At 30.7% G+C, this 17,070-nt stretch overlaps 1 protein-coding gene across 1 annotated transcript; it reads left to right on the top strand.

Annotated features, from left to right (window-relative positions):
- The first annotated feature begins 405 nt into the window (after window positions 1-405).
- LOC105449490 (zinc finger protein 90-like) lies at window positions 406-12,194 on the top strand. Its single transcript, XM_011688745.1, has 8 exons — window positions 406-424; window positions 558-752; window positions 2,196-2,405; window positions 5,094-5,284; window positions 5,343-5,404; window positions 7,841-8,142; window positions 10,281-10,505; window positions 11,950-12,194. The coding sequence occupies exons 1-8, from the start codon at window positions 406-408 to the stop codon at window positions 12,192-12,194; spliced, it is 1,449 nt and encodes a 482-aa protein (XP_011687047.1).
- The last annotated feature ends 4,876 nt before the right edge of the window (window positions 12,195-17,070 follow it).

The raw sequence follows: 17,070 nt of genomic DNA, 5'->3' as shown, positions 1-17,070 counted from the left end.
GTTTAAATTACGAATATGTAGAAATAATTATTTTATTTCTTTATTACATAGGTATTTATTTATTTCGCGTTTCTATGGAAATATCTTGCAAAATTAATAATTAATATCTATTATAATTATATTAATTAATTGTAAAATGTTAAAGACTTTTATATTTGCAAAATTTTTGTTAATAGTAGTGTATATGAGTGTATAGTCATTTTAATCCTATTTTAAATAATATTTTAGGTTTAGATCTATACGATAAAGAATAAATATTCATTGCTTGCTTAGCGAATACGTATACGTTTGCAAAGAATTTTGTTTACGAGTGTTCCTTTCTCTCAGCATTTCATAGTTTTAGTTGAGGGAATCTCAACATTGTGTTATCTAATTAATAAATAAATCTCATTTAGTTATCAGGTGATGGCATACTCATTGATCGGTGAACGTTTCAACTAATTAGTGTGTGTTAATGCTGAACGTAATTTATTCTTACAACAAAGTCGAAAATCCTTCGGATTTGAAATCAGTCAAACGATTTATTTGATTGTCATTAATCTCTTTATCGTTTCCAGTTGTCAAGTATACAATAACTGACAGATCGGCGTATCAGAAATCGTTCGCCTGCCAACACTGTGGTAAGAGCTACGTTTGGAAGATCTCTCTGAACCGGCATGTGCGAGAGGAATGTGGTAAACCACCGCAGTTCAGATGCAGATACTGTGGAAAGCTGTTTAAGCAACGTAGCAGCTTTCAGCGACACTTGAAATGTCAGCGACACTTGAAGCAGCACGTCAACTATTGGACGAAATAGTACAAGGAAAAAGAAACTCGAAGGGTTAAAATCAGTCGATCGGGAAGAAACGTTAAATTATCATTAATAATTTAATCGAATGAAAATTATTGTCCTTTTCCTTTTTTTATTTGTTATGGATTTTATAAATTATTCTTATCGTCCTATTTTTTAGGAACTTATCGAATTTTTAATTGCTTCCACTGCCTCTCATATTCTTATTGTGAACATACCTTTGAACCGTTTAAGCTATAAAAATACAAATAAAAATACAAATATTTTTGCCTAATCCTTTTTTATGTCACCTGTAGATCAATCAACTTAAAAGATCGCTTGCGAAGATATTCGATAAGATATTCAACAGTTTTTATTACAGTAAGTACGAATCATTCGTTACGAATTATTCGTTGATTTGTTGTTCTTTGTTTTCTTTTTGTTTTTGAGTTTCTAAAGAAAAGAAATTATATTCCTGAAATTACACTAAAGTCGCGAAATTCGTCCCTGATTCTCAAGATTTTGTAATTTTCAAGCATTATGAAGCGACGCTTTGAAGAGAAAAGGATCGTAAGTTTTGATGATTTCTCGTGGAAAAGTTGCACTAATGTAATTTCTCACGCATCCTATTTCTCATTTTAAAAATAATGAAATAATTTCTTTCATTACGCTCATTTTACTAACTCGCAATTTTTATGTGCTTTACAGGCGAAGAGGAAATTGCAGACGAAGAAACGATATCAAAGCCGATAGTCCGCGTTTGTTTCTCAAAGAAGTGTTTTCATAAAATATTCCACACAACCAGCTCTATCCTGCATCTACCGTGTAAAATAAATCTCGAACGTTCTCGCGAAAAGATCATCGACAATATGATCTGATTTCCAATTTCTGATTTTTCACTTTTTTTTAAGACTCGGTCATGCTTCCGTTTTCAACATAAGTCATAGGTTTATTTTATTGAAAATTGAAGATCTACTGGAAGAAAGAATTTCGTAAATAAAAGCATAGTAGAGATAGTAACACACATTTCATGATATTGTACTATTTACTTCCTTTGAAGATTAGCTTCCACTTGAAGATTAGCTGGAATGTCGGCGAGAGCGATATTCTACATGGGAAAGCATCTGGGAAGACTATGTTAATTTTAATCGTCGATCTTCTTTGTTATTAATGTAACTTTCTATCATATGTCGTAATACGAGTATATGGAGAATTAACAGTACTAACGGAATATTCTCACCGATATTTTTTACATATTAATTCACACGTACACGCGTACATACGTAGTGACTCTGATTCTTTCGTGGGCTTCGAATTCGAAGATATCCGTCCATGCTTTTAAAGATCATGCACGCTTACTCTTCCATTTTCGCCTTGTCACAACTAGATCTAACAATTTATTCACTTCCGTTCTGTAAAATTGCAGATGAGACCGTGACGTTCAAGCTGTTCAAGCCGTTCCCTTGCCACTGCGGTAGGTCCTACAGGAACAAGGGCAGTCTGAAACGCCACTTGAAAGACGAGTGCGGCAAGCCTCCGAAACACATTTGCCGACTCTGCGATAAGGGTTTTAAGCAGAAAGCCAACTTTCAGCGTCACGTTTTCACGGTTCACAGCAACTCTCCTAAAATCCCTCGTACCTCATCCGCGATAAAGAGCAGCTTGAAACCCGTCTCTCTGGAACTTTGGCCAGCGTTTCCAAAGATGAGCGATCAACCCTGAAGATTTGCTATTTGATGATAAATAGTCCCTACTGTTTGACGTTATAGATCATTTTTCTGCGAGTCCAATGTAGGGATGCCACTTCACGGAAAGAACAATTTTGCTGAATTCAGATCTGAAAATAATTTTTTGTTCAATAATCAGAATAAATTTTGTGCGAAAGTCAAAGTGATTGCTAGAAATATCAAAACTTTTATAGCAATGCTTATCAGTTTTAACATTCCAACAAATTATTTTGATGATTCAACAAAAAATTATTTTCAGATCTGTTTTTAGCAAAATTTTTAGACTTTTCAACAAATTCGTTCTTTCCTGTGTTCGGAACCTTTGGCAGCCACTTGCAGTCAGTGGCTGCCGAAGATTCCGAATTGGCATCCCTGGACTCCAAAAAAATGTACAGAGAGGGTCCACTAAGAAAATGTGATCGTCTGGAAGATGTATCTTGCGTTAAATGGCGAACTGATTAGAGTCTAAATAATTTTGTAAAATTTTGAAAGCCGTTCTACAGTAGTGTGAACGTAGTCGTAAGCTGCAAGAAACTGACCAATCAGTCGAATTTGAAGAGAATAATCGACTATGATTGATTAATTTCTTATGGCTCACGACTACGTTCACGCTATTGTAGAATAGCCTTAAGAAAAATAGCAATACGCATATTGCTATTTTAAAAGTACATATACTGACTTTAAGAGCATAATGATTTGAATTATTGCTGGCCATATTTTATGATTGCCAATATATAGATAAACACTCTTTGTGCTTTACTTAAATATCGAAAAATATTGATGAGAAATTAAATATTGAAGACAAAATTAAATTTCTGATTGACTGTTGATAAATTGTATTATTATTGAAATCTATTTTATCAAGATTGCGGAATTAATAAAAGTTTCTTCTTTTTTTTGTAAATTGTTGCGACAGCTCAAGAGACGTCCTAAATTCGCGAGCTTAAAACATAATTCGATATAATTCGTCAAGATCGAAATGAGTCTGCAAGATAAATATTGATGATACATTGGGAAATAAATAATAAGAATATGTGCGACTTAGGAAGAACGCAGTTGCAACCGACATGCACTTTTCGCATAGAGCTTTTAAACAAAATAGGACAGTGACTAACTAACCCTTAGCCTTCGTGGAAATCGAGAACGGCGCTTCGCGAAATTCATAGTTTTTGCCCTATTATGCTATTACATCCAGTTAGTTTATAATCAGCATTTCCTTTCTTGCACACAGTAGCGGATCAGTGGCGGTAAGTTAGTGAAACCTGAACTTCATAGCTTCACGACGTCAAGACACACAATATGTACTGACAATCATTTCTTTATCTAAGATATTTCAATTTTTTCTTATTTTTTAAATTTACATTAATTATTTGATTAAATATATAAAAAAATTATGTTAAAATAAAATTTATATTATTTTCTATTGTATTTATTTTTGGAAAAAATCAATCTTTTTTGTCGATTTTGGTACATTATAATAAATATCTACATAACAATAAAATTGTTATATATACAAATATTTATAAAAAATCTTTTCACCTTCTGACAAATGTTAGCCTTGATCAAAGTTATAAGTCCGCCACTGTTCTTATATGTATAGACACTAGTTTATTCATTGATTGCGGTCGCATAATAAGTACACTGTAATCTCATCACTGGTAGAGGGATCTTACAATTGAACTGTTATATAAAAAAATATTAGGTACGTTAGCATATAAGAATATTCTAGAGAATTCATGTGGATTACATTGCATGACACTAATAATCGAAATGGGGACTTGTAATCGCAAATGGTGGGCTGAGCTAATGATCTCAAGATCGATAGCCGCATCGCTGGAAGATCTTTATTCGCTAAATTCGATTTTGCGAGAAAATTCTGTGATAAGTTGACTAATTCTTGTAATTTGAAGCGGAACATTCATCGAGGCCTTAGTTATATGTGACCCCCCGTTTACGGTGTTTTATTGTAGTTTATTATAATTTTATTATAACTGCTAGTTTATATGTGTGTACGCAATAATAAAAAATTATAATGAAATTATATTATATGTATATTATAAATAATATACGCACAGTTGAATAACCGAAGGTTTTACGTCCTATCATTAGTGTTTTGTAAATGAGATGATTTGTCAACGAGAGCACGACCTGAAGATGACGACTACGAAAACTTGGAAGATCATTCTCGGAAAATATATAATCATCATCGAAGCAAATAAAATCAAAATATCACATGCTTAAAATATGTTTTTTAATATTAGGAAAATATTTACATCAAACAATACACAAATATTTTCCGATTTAAGCCAATTATTAAATGTCATTAAGTAAAAACGCTTTTTAGTTTGCCATTTCAGCCATTTGTCATTTGAAATATGTCATTTCCTATAAATAGTCAAAACTAATCCCTATCAGTCACAAGCATTATCAAGCGTTTTAATCTGAGTTTGAATTTGAAGTTTAAATGAGACCAACTGAAGATAAGATAATGAATTGGATCCGACTGATCCGCGCATAAATAACGCATCGCGAAGATCACGAGCAGAATGCTGAGTGTACGTTGTGCGCGTTAATCACTATTTGAATTTTGCTTTCAGGTAGAACGGAGCGGTTGCCGCGGAACGCTTTCACGTTTCCCAAACCGTATCCCTGCTCCAAGTGCAAGAGATCCTACACCAACAAGAGCACCTTAAACCGTCATCTGCGGGAGGAATGCGGCAAGACTCCGCAAAATTTGTGCCCTTTCTGTAAGAAGGCGTTTCATCAACGATCCAACTTTCAACGACACGTATGGACGGTTCACAAATACATGTGATCTCTCAATCTCGATAACGATTGATTCACAGATCGTTTCGAACAATCGACCACGCAAATACGTGATTCAAAGCTACTTTGAGAACTACATTAAGTGAGATGAATTACTCAATTTTGAGGTGTATATTTAAAAAAAAAAGTGCATCTCTTTCCGTACAAAGATGCATCAAAATTTGTGAACATTCAAAATGTTCGAAGGCAGCCTTACTCTCGGAAATCACCGAGATATGTTAATTGTTGTAAGAAATTTTATTCTCGGAAAACGAGTTTATCTGTTTTTTATCAGACTTGATTACAGCGTAATAACTGCAGAGTAGCTATTTTATCGTGCTCGTGTTTTCTCGGTAACAGAAATAAATTTCTTCGATGACAATTTTATTCATCTACTCTGCAATTACTGGATTAAGTTTTTTAGAATATTGAACACGTTTTCGGTATTAGTATCGAAAACACGAATTATACTCATACTCAAAGAACAAGGATATACCGCTTAGTAATAGTGATAATAATAACATAATAACTTTCCGTGCCATTGTAAAAACAATATGTAAAAATTTGCCTTTCAATTTATCTGTGTGAATGTTAAGCTCTCAAGCCCTTTTTATCTTCAAATATATAGCTGCATCATAATCGATATAGTGCACAAGTGTGTGAACATTTAATTTTCTTATCGTTACACTATTTTTATTCAGACATAGCGTTATAGTCTTGAACTCGACGTCGCCGATGATAAAGTGAATAATTTCTAATTGTAATGAATACTAATGAACTATTCACGCTGCATACACATCACGTAATCTTGTTACTTTTGTACAAAAGAAAATAAAAGCACGAGCATAGCTTCACGAATATAATGAGCAATTTGTATTCGTTAATTCAATGCCTCACGATGATTAATATCGTTTTTTATTTAGAAAATTTTTAATAGATACATATATTATATTTGTCATTGTCGATAAAAATTTTTATAATTATATACACTTTACCGTATTCAAATGTTGAACAAACATCTTTTTCACTGATTTCTTTAACGTGTTATTTATCATGTAATAATACATTTGTTTGTTGTATTTTAAATTGTTAAAACGCGTAACGTTTTCTCCGTTAGCTTAGTTTAATTCTTTGAACACTTTCATACTTTCATGCACGACGAGTTATTACTTCTGCATTTGTTATTTCTCTAAAGTAGATAATCTAATATACATAATTTGAAAAAATACATATCTATAAAGAAAAATTAAATTGTTTCATGAACTCATCGAGATAATATATGTTACTATTGTAATGACATACGTTATACATACTTTTACTATATAACGTCAATATTGTATCACATCTACTTTAACTATATCTTTCCTACCTATGACAAGAAAAATTCATAATGTCCTTATCCGACACATGTAGAAGCAAATATTTTGTTGCCATTATATTTTGATTTATTTTATTGAAAAAATAAAAATATAGAAATATGGTTTCACTGAGTTTATTATTACTAACCCTTAATCTCTCGCTATTTGCCCATTAAATCTATATATTGTATCTATTTTTTGGGAGAAATCGCGCCGAGAGATAAGAAAAAGAAATGCCGTCTTGATTCACATATTTTAATGTTCAGTTATTCTCAATTATAATAAATCCAATAGTTTCTTTGCAGAGTGAAATATATCGACTAAAGATAATCCTTTAGGAAGATATGCAAATTATGTGCTACCAACTATGGATTGCCAATTTATTATTTGATTGATGTAAGTTTTATCTAAATGAGGAACAATTCGATAATTTAGCGAGAAAAGCTTTATTACGTGCTATGTAAATTAAAGCTGTAAACTAAATGAAACGCATTAATTGTATCATAAATAATTTAAAACTAGTAGTAATGTTTATCTAATTTTTTTAGAAAAAAAATGAGACGAAACAATATTCACTGATATTCGCACATAAGTGTTTCAAAAAATCCTAAAAAATCTGTGATTGTACTATTGCACTAAAAATCTCTATTTAATTAACTCCGATTATTTTATTTTATCGTTTTATCTAACTATTCGTCCTAGCATGTGTTAACATATAACGAATCGATCATTTCTGAAGAGATGCGAGTCAATGAAAATTAAAATTGCAATTGCTTCAGAAATTAAGAAGTATCTCCACGCAACTACACACACTTTTAAAGACTTGCGAATTTTTTATTATCAAAATTTGTATATATAATAAAAATTATTTATTGTGCATATAAACTATTGCAACATACAGAACTTGTTACTAGACATAATTACGAGTATTGTCGATAGTGTCGTGAATTAAATTTTTCGTATTACATCTAAATTACAATTAGAGCTATAATATATAGAAAAAAAGTAAAAGCTGAGATTTGATGTTTTTCGTTGGCCTTCGCCAATTATCTGTTCTATTCAAAATCGATCGATTCGGGTAAATTGGTATTACCTATTGCGATGTGAGTCAAGTGCGAAAATTAAAAGAGACCTCCGACGAAATTTATCTCACTGTCTATCTTTTTTGCGACTTGTTTCAGAATTCAAAAGGGAGCATTGCCGCGTCAACTACGAGCGGCCATTCACGTGTCACCAGTGTGGCAAGCGTTACACGTGGACGGACTCCTTGACGAGGCATCTGCGCGAAGGATGCGGCGTGTTGCCGAAGTACAATTGCACGGTTTGCGGCAGGAAATTCCGACGCAAGGATTATCTGTTACGCCACGAGAACAACGTTCACAACAAATAGGAAAATTCTCTCCCCTACGAGTGAAATTTGTCACTGAAAATAATCAAGCCTATATATGTCTCGAAGAATGCGATTGCTGCGAACCTGAACGATGTGAACCGCCCACCATGTCCTACAATTGATATTGTTTGACTATCCGAATAAACAAATACGAATTACTCATAAGATCATGTATAAGAAAACGATCGATTTCTGCGTTGAAGTAGAAAAAGAAGATTATTTCATATTGTATGTCTTTTCAGGATTTGCGTATCGCGTTATTCGCGTTGCGAAAGAACATTTTTCAACGATCATCTTTCACATCGGACATTTATTTTAATATACAAAATAGTTATCAAAACGAAAAGACAGTATAGTTTAATTAGTTTGACAATGAATGACTATCTATATATATTGTCTTTGAAGAAAACACTGTGAATAACGGTCTGCTGGAAAAGGGTGCAGATTATAATGATTAAATGATCGTATAGAAAGTGCATATTTTGATAAAATAAATTATTCACATTAGTCATTTTTACTGATCATTGTATGTAAGAAAATGTGGTAGCGTCTCTTCTAGAATTTATCATAATTCAACGAAGCTGGTAGTATCAGTTCATATCTTGGCAATCCTTTTCATAACATTTTTATCTTATTAAATATACACATTTTTAACAACGTTCAATCTTATGAAAATTCATTTTATGAACTATTGACTTTGTGAAAACATTTTTTATTGATGTCTATACATTAACGCAATATATATATATATTCTTTTAAATAAACAATGTTTATATATTGTGTGTATATATATATATATATATATATATATATATATATATAGTATACACATTGTTTATTTAAAAGAAAATAGAACTGGACAATCTATATATTTAAAAATAAGAAAGTAACAGAATTTTTCATCGAAAGATCAGAACTATATATGTATAAGCTGTGCGAAAGATTTTTCAGTTTAAAATATCAGAGATCAACAACGCTTTGAAAAGCGATAATTTACATTAACATGTAATTTTTATGAATATGAGTATTCGTAACCGCGAATATACTTAAATGGAAAATCGCGAGGCAATGAATATAGAGTTACAGCTTTTTATCGCCGATACGTACAATGGCGTATAGAATTAAATGTATAATTGTCTAGGATATCAGCCACGCTTTTTCGTACCTGTATAATTTAGTATTTTCTATAAAATGTCGCAGAAGGCACATGTATCATGATAAGAAAGTTTACCTAGAGAAAGTCATATTTGCATAAGTATTCTGTGTACGTCGCGGATTGCAATGTAAGGCTGAAATACGAGAGAGAGAGAGAGAGAGAGAGAGAGATATATGAAAAAAACCACAAATTTTACAGGGAAAAATATTTAACTGATTGATACATAGATTGATGCGATATAATTTAAAGATAACGGAGTGAATGCGGAATGTAAGGATTAAGTGTATGTCATACTGAGAACAAGCAATATTATAACGTAGACTGTAACGAGTCTGTGGTACAAATGTTATTGTAACACAAACTCTACCAAGTCTATGGTATAAGCAATATTGTAAAATAATTTTTAACGCTAAGTAAGTCGTAGACGTTTATCTCATAATAATCGGTTTACGGCTATTAAAAAGACAACGTGGCAATGAATTATTATATAAGATAACACGTTAAATCGTGTAAAATAATGGAACAGTTTTCTAAACGATAGAATTTAAATTTCTTCAGCATTACAGTGTAAAAAAAAATATAGTATTGATACATTTTTCTGATCTGAATTTTTTTAATAACATTGTCGTTCCTATATTTAATAGAAATAATTTTGCTCATTTGAGTTTTGTTTGTTGTATTTTTTTGTTATATACTTATGAAAATAAAAATATAGTTAAACCCTTGAATTACTCTTTTAAATAAATAGATTTTTAAATGTAATTAATTTTTGTTTACGGTGTCTGGGTATCTCAATGGTTTAACAAGAGATAATAATTATGTAGAGGAAAGGAACTAAAATGGTAATATTTAAATATTTAATTTATCTGTGATATTTAGGAGAAAAAAACGATTAAAATATTTACATATCGATGTCCTACACTATATTTATGTCGCACAAATAAATTAGTGATACAAAGCAATTAATACGTTATCTAAAGCGACAAGATAATTATATGCTTTATTCCACATCAATGTGCAGTTGCGTTCAATAGGTGTTCGAACGCATTAACGTGTAATTTATTATTTTTTCCAGACTCAGCACAGTACAGCATGTCGGACTACTACAAGAGACTGGGCAGACACTTTTGCTCGAAATGTGGGAAAGAATATAAATGGATGCAGTCGTTGATCAGGCACGAACGGGAAGAGTGCGGGAAGGGTCCGCAGTACAGTTGTTCGATATGCGGTTCAAAAATTAGACATAAATGGATGCTGAAGAAGCACATGATCAACGTCCATCATTTAATGATTCCGAATGGCAAGATTTGGAACGCCCGACAACAATCAAGAAAATCCACATAATAATATCGCAATCATATATGTAACCGATAAAATTTTATCACATATTTTTCTTTTTTTTTTATTTACATTTTTTGTTTCTGAATGTTGATATTATTATCTTTATTTTTAATATTAATTATTCATTTATATTATATTATATATTAATATTGTTCATCTATATATATAAATTTAATATTTTTTGAAGAATACATTTCTCAAGCAATTTTTTTAACAGAAAAATTGTAAAGGAAAATGACAAAAACAATGTCACATATCATATATTATTTGGAATTTCCATTATTTGAATAATGGAAAAGTTTTCTAAACGATAGCATTTAAACTTCTTCAGCAGTTTGCTGAATTTACACTTTTATAGTGTCAAAAAATATAGTATTAATATATTTTTTATCTGCATTTTTTAAAATAACTTTGTCGTTTTCATAATTTAATGGAAACAATTTTATTATCTGAATTTGATTTCGTTCAAGTATTGTTTATACATGAAAATTTTTTATCCGTAATACTAGAGTAATTTTTGTTTAAAATAATCTTTGATATAATTAATTAATTTGTATTTGTGTACATTATAAGTATAATTTTTATAATGTACATATTGTATATAATTATCACCTTTCATTTAGAAAGTAAGATAATCTAATTTTGAACTCGAATGTGTGATCTTTTCATAATATGCATTTTCGTAACATCTAGTTATCACTTAATATAAATTTGTATTTACATTAATTTCTTTCTGTGATAATATCTAACACCTATGTTTATAAAGAGAATAACAATTTTGATAATTATCTTGATATTAATGAATACATCATACTCGTTCGGAAGATAATTATCACATTGTAAAAAATTCATGCGTCTTTTAACCACTGTTAGTCAATCATTCCTTTAGAAGACCTTACGCTTTTTTTTGTACGAGTTATATGAAATAATTGAGAGGAAAGAGGAGAGACTGATAATCGAAATAAAAACTGTATATACATAAAATACGAGTATACCTGTTATCTTCTTCTTCTGCATACGAGGGACGTAATGCAATAGTAAACAACAAAATCATGTTATAAAACGTGAAGATTGTCGACTCTGCACTATAATAATTTCCTATGTTCCTTCTAAAATTCCCGAACTTCTAAACTTCCCGCCGAAAGATTAAAAATTGCGAATCTGATGTATATTTCGATTCTATAAAATTGTCCTTAGGAAAAAGCCTTCGAAGGAGCTCAATTAATTTGACTTGCAATTGATAAAATCCAGGTGACAAACCTAAAATATTCCCTTTGAGAAAATAGAAAAGCGCGCCGTTGATGAATTGCCACGGCGGCGTAGCGAAAAATTAAGAAAGATCATAAATCTGACTGAGGTTGCAACGGACAAGGGCACACGCTAATATCGCGCTCTCTTTTCAGGTTACGACGACAGACCCCACAGGCCTCAGGATTATCACAAGCGTTACCGCGGCAGATACATTTGCGACGCGTGCGGTAAGGAGTACACTTGGAAACCGTCTCTGACGCGGCACAAACGCGAGGATTGCGGTAAGGAGCCGCAGTACACGTGTCCGGTGTGCAATGCGAAGCTCCGACGCAGCCGTCAGCTCAAGCTACACTTGATTTACGTTCACAACTGGATGAGCAAACCAATGAATGCATAATGCGGATAATAAAGTAAGATGAAAAAAAATGACAAATGAAATTTTATTTCTGTCCAATAGAAGTTTCAGCGGCAACCTAAGCGATGCTTTCCCATCAGATGTCCGTTTTCTCACGTCTAGTATTCATTTGTGTAATCATTTGAGGAGTACTACGGAAAATTATCCTCTTATTTAATTTTACTGTTATACTTTCCCCCATTCCGAGAATTTATTCTCAAATGTGGACGCTAGCTGCAGAATAAATAGTAAAAAAACTTTCTTGTGACATTAAACAAACCTGGAATTGATTGGACTTTACGTTACGAAATGCGAGGATTTTCTGAATTCCTGCCGTCGTCTTGAATCATAATTAGATAAACCAATTGCATAATATTTTTTCCTTTTTCTTTTTGTGTTGTCAGTTAAAAAATGTAAACCGCATATTCTACATGGAAAAATATGTAGCTTTTTTTCTAGCTAAAACAATGAACACGAAAGAGCGAGTACTTTGCTTGGGCTCGATTTGGCTTAATAATTATTTACATTTATTCTAAAAATAATGTATGTATCGCGAAATAAAAATGTTTAGTACTCTGGGAAGATCGTGTAAAATATAAATTTTCTTTGCATTTTATAAAATACACTTATTATTTCATTTTTCGGAATATATATAAGAAACGATATAATATGCAATAAAAATGTATGTATAAGTGAAATACACGCTGAATTTTTTTTTACTGGACGAATTAAGCGAAACTAAATTCTGATTTGCTCTTATAGAAAAAAACCCAATTGGTTTAACGCTGGTAAAATTTATTATAGATAATCAAATAATTTCTTCTTCTCGAAGAACTAATGAATTTAAATGTCACGCGACTAAATTAAAGAAAAAAAAAACAAATCTCGAGGCTACAGTAACTGAGAATATATTCTAATGACGTATTTGCTTTTCAGGTAACATCTAACGTAAGAGGTCTCGTGACGACGATGCGACAAATATATCTGCGATTTATGTGATAAAAAGTACAAATGGAAACATTCTCCGACAGCGCATAAACGCGATTAATGCGGTAAGGAACTGCAATTCGTATGCGATAAAAGATTCAGACACGTGAATCACATCTAAATATCGTATGACACTTCGAAAATATTATCTATGAAGAGGAAAATTTCTTTAGAATTCAATGTCGCAAATTTATCCGTATTCGATGTGCCAACCGAAGTTTCGGTACGGCCATCGATAACATCTTTTGTGTTATCATGCATTTGTCAGAAAAAAAATTATAGACGTGCGAGATAGATGAGAAAATTCGCGAGAAAGTTTAATGAAATCAGTTAAATGCATTCATGCTAATACATACATACGAATTTGAATTGACTTGTATCGATCACGAATTGATATAAAAGTGCATATTTTAGCATTATAATTAGACTAGTTTATTGGTTATTATCGGCAGATTATAGTAACAAGAACAATTGTGTTTAAGAATTTTATTTATTGGTTATCATCGGCAGATTGTAGTAACAAGAACAATTATCACTAAAATTAATTAAAATTTCATATTTTTATTCCCATTGGAAATATTATATTTTGTCAAATTAGAGTAATAGACTTTTATAGACATTTTGTTGCTACTTAATACACGCTGATGTTTGTATATTAGTATAGCTATTGCGACAAATATATCTGTGATTCATGTGATGAAAAGTACAAATGGAAACATTCTCCGACAGCGCATAAACGCGATGAATGCGGATAAGGAACTGCAATTCGTATGCGATAAAAGATTCAGACGTGGATCACATATTTAAAAGTATATCATATGCCACTTTGAAAATATTATCTATGAAAAGGAAAATTTCTTTAGAAATGCCGTTAATATCGCAAATTTACCCGTGTTCAATGTGCCATGTGCCAAGGTTCGATACGGTCATCGATAGAGGCGACACTTATAAGACATTATATGAACTGAGTGAATAAACTAAATGCAGTAAATAAAATTAAACAATAAAGAAATGGCACCATGTTTTCATTCTTTTCTTCTTTCTTCGTTTAAACATCAGATTGTTAAATCGTTATACTCTATTGTTTCTCGGTCGTTTAATTGTGTTTATCCTAAAATAGTGCACTAACTTAACACCGGAGTGAAGAGTTTCGTGTTCTGGGAAAATTGTGTGTGAAAAGTGAAGTTCTATTTACCACGACGTCGTTGAAAATGTTGGTTCCTTTTTTTTTGCTTTACATTTGTGTTTCTGTATTACTGAGGGATGTATGTGTATCAGGTTTAATTATTATTCCACAAATTAATTACTTGAGGGGTGAAATGGTGGTGGCGAAGTTAAGAATATTTTTTAATTGAAAACTTATGAAAAAGTTGTTTAATCAGATTCACTGAATCAGATTGTTAAATCGTTATACAGAGTAAATAACTTTTCGCTCGAGTATGTACGAAGGAATTTAAGCAAAGATATTTCCCAATACTACGCTTACATTTTCTAATTACGCATATTATAAGATTATTTAGAATCACACGAAGAGATTATTTACTCTGTACTCAATATAATTATTTCAAAGAAGTCATTGTCACGTTGTATTCATCATGCTGTTAATTTTTTAGATGATTCTAGTTCTGACAATTCACGATCGCCGATTTGCTTTAGCTGTGGAAAAATTTTTTTATGGGGGGAACATTTAGAATTGCATAAAAAACGAGGATGTGTTGGAGCCAGAAAATGAATGCATTTACTGCAATCGAAAGTTCAAGAGGAAGATTAATTTCGAGCGACATAGAGTTCACACAAAAATATGTTATAGTTCATACGTAAATACCTAAATTGTTGTAATATTTAAATTGTAATTTTATTAACCCTTTAACGCCGAGGTATCTTAGGTTTTTGAGATCAAGTTTTTCAGTATTACGCTGTTGTAATATAATGTCATATATTAGAAAAATGTAGATTGTTTTTAAAAAGAAAAAAAAACAGAATAAACGTGGCTATTTATTAAAGCTATTTTGTTAAAGCCTTAAATTAAGCTACTTAATAAAGACATTCTTTAATGCATTTATAACATTCAAAGAATAAAATTACTGCTTGCATGTGACGAGGCGTTCAAGAGATAATAACATCTGTTGTATTATACATTTGTCAGAAAAAAAACTATGGACGTGCGAGATAGATGAGAAAATTCGCGAGAAAGTTTAATGAAATCAGTTAAATGCATTCATGCTAATACATACATACGAATTTAAATTGACTTGTAACGATCACGAATTGATATAAAAGTGCATATTTTAGCACTATAATTAGACTAGTTTATTGACTATCATCGGCAGATTATGCTATAATAACAAGATGAATTGTGTATCATCACTAAAATTAATTAAAATTCCATAATTTTTATCTCCATTGAAAATATTATATTTTGTCAAATTAGAGTAATAGATTTTTATAGACATTTTCCTGCTACTTAATACACGCTGATGTTTGTATAGCAAATATTCTATAGCAATATAATGATATAGCGTTACATAACAAATGTTTTACGTATATTAATAGATTTTGTGAGTAGTCACATTTAATGAAAAATCATCTATCTTGTATTATTTATGAGCGATTAACTGTTACTTAGACCCTTTTTTCAAAAAAACTACAGAGTGTGAGATATCCGCGATATAATTAGAAAGAAAATGATTCCTCAAAATATTTTTTATATTCTTCTTATGCAATCTTATGCATTCGTCTTATTTTTCACGTTTTCAAAATAACAGTGAATACAAATATTTCGGAAATCAGTTTTATGATTATAATTTGGAATATTAAAATTTAAGTATTATATTTTTATATTTTCTGCTTCTTTTTAATGTTATTTAAATATTAATTTAAATAGAGAATTACTTTTTATTTGTATAAAATGAAGAATTAAATAAAATAGAAAATTTATAAAGTTAGATAATTTATTAAACTTATATAATTTATTAAAATAGAAAACTTTATAAGTTTTCTATTTTAATAAATATTTCTATTTATATGTATATAATATACACAGAATAAAATATATATTTTATATTCTAAAATATATACTTTTAATGTATATAAATGTATCTATTCTAAAATATATACATTTATCAGTATATTAATATAAACTTATTCTTAATTCTTTTTTAAGAATAAGATTAATTTCCTCATATTGAGACTTGTAAATTTTTATCTAATTTTCTGATTAATTTCTACATGAGGAATTATTTCTTTCTCAGTTAATTATGAACTTGTCTCACATAATATTGTTGACTAAAGCTCGACTTGCGCATTACGTAACGTATTAAAATATAGCATAATTGATTGAATGTTTTATATGGAATAATATTTGTGATATATTAATGTGATATTCGAATTTTTGCTACCGTTGTATTTACTGTCATACAAGTTTATACGAGTTTAAATAAAATTATGACAAGCATATATTTGTTACTAAGTTTTTGCTTATTTATATAAAATCGAAAAAAAATTTCGGTATATAAATGTTATTTCCGACCAGTTCAAGTCCATGATGAACAATACCGGCATTATGAAAATTTCGATTATACATCAGTATTTGTCTATTACTGGTACAGGTAGGACTTAAAGTATCTCATAGGAGTATTTTATAAGAATAAAAGCATGTACCAAATATATCGGTACAAAATCGAATTTGGTATTTCGCAAATGTCTGCAAAAAGGATCGAGACTGAAACCTTGCCAATGTTGATTTGTTCAAATGACGTTTTCTAGCATGCACGCCATCAACGTTAAAATCAATCGTTAGTCCGACATGAATGAAACCAAATTGTTGCGTATATGTTTCAGATTTTCAAAGTTGGTCGCCGCGCTCGATAGTCTACCCGTGTGAAAATTGCGG

Source organism: Wasmannia auropunctata, unplaced genomic scaffold (assembly GCF_000956235.1).
Source record: "Wasmannia auropunctata unplaced genomic scaffold, wasmannia.A_1.0 LD336076.1, whole genome shotgun sequence".
Classification (NCBI taxonomy): domain Eukaryota; kingdom Metazoa; phylum Arthropoda; class Insecta; order Hymenoptera; family Formicidae; genus Wasmannia; species Wasmannia auropunctata.
The sequence above is the reverse complement of the archived record's forward strand: the minus strand, read 5'-3'. Positions and strand labels throughout refer to the sequence as shown.

Bases quoted from the DNA above. Each gene is read 5' to 3' on its own strand.
- LOC105449490 (XM_011688745.1), top strand. The intron at 753-2,195 runs GTCAGCGACACT...GTAAAATTGCAG, and splicing joins CTTTCAGCGACACTTGAAAT to ATGAGACCGTGACGTTCAAG. The intron at 5,405-7,840 runs GTGAGATGAATT...GACTTGTTTCAG, and splicing joins TACTTTGAGAACTACATTAA to AATTCAAAAGGGAGCATTGC.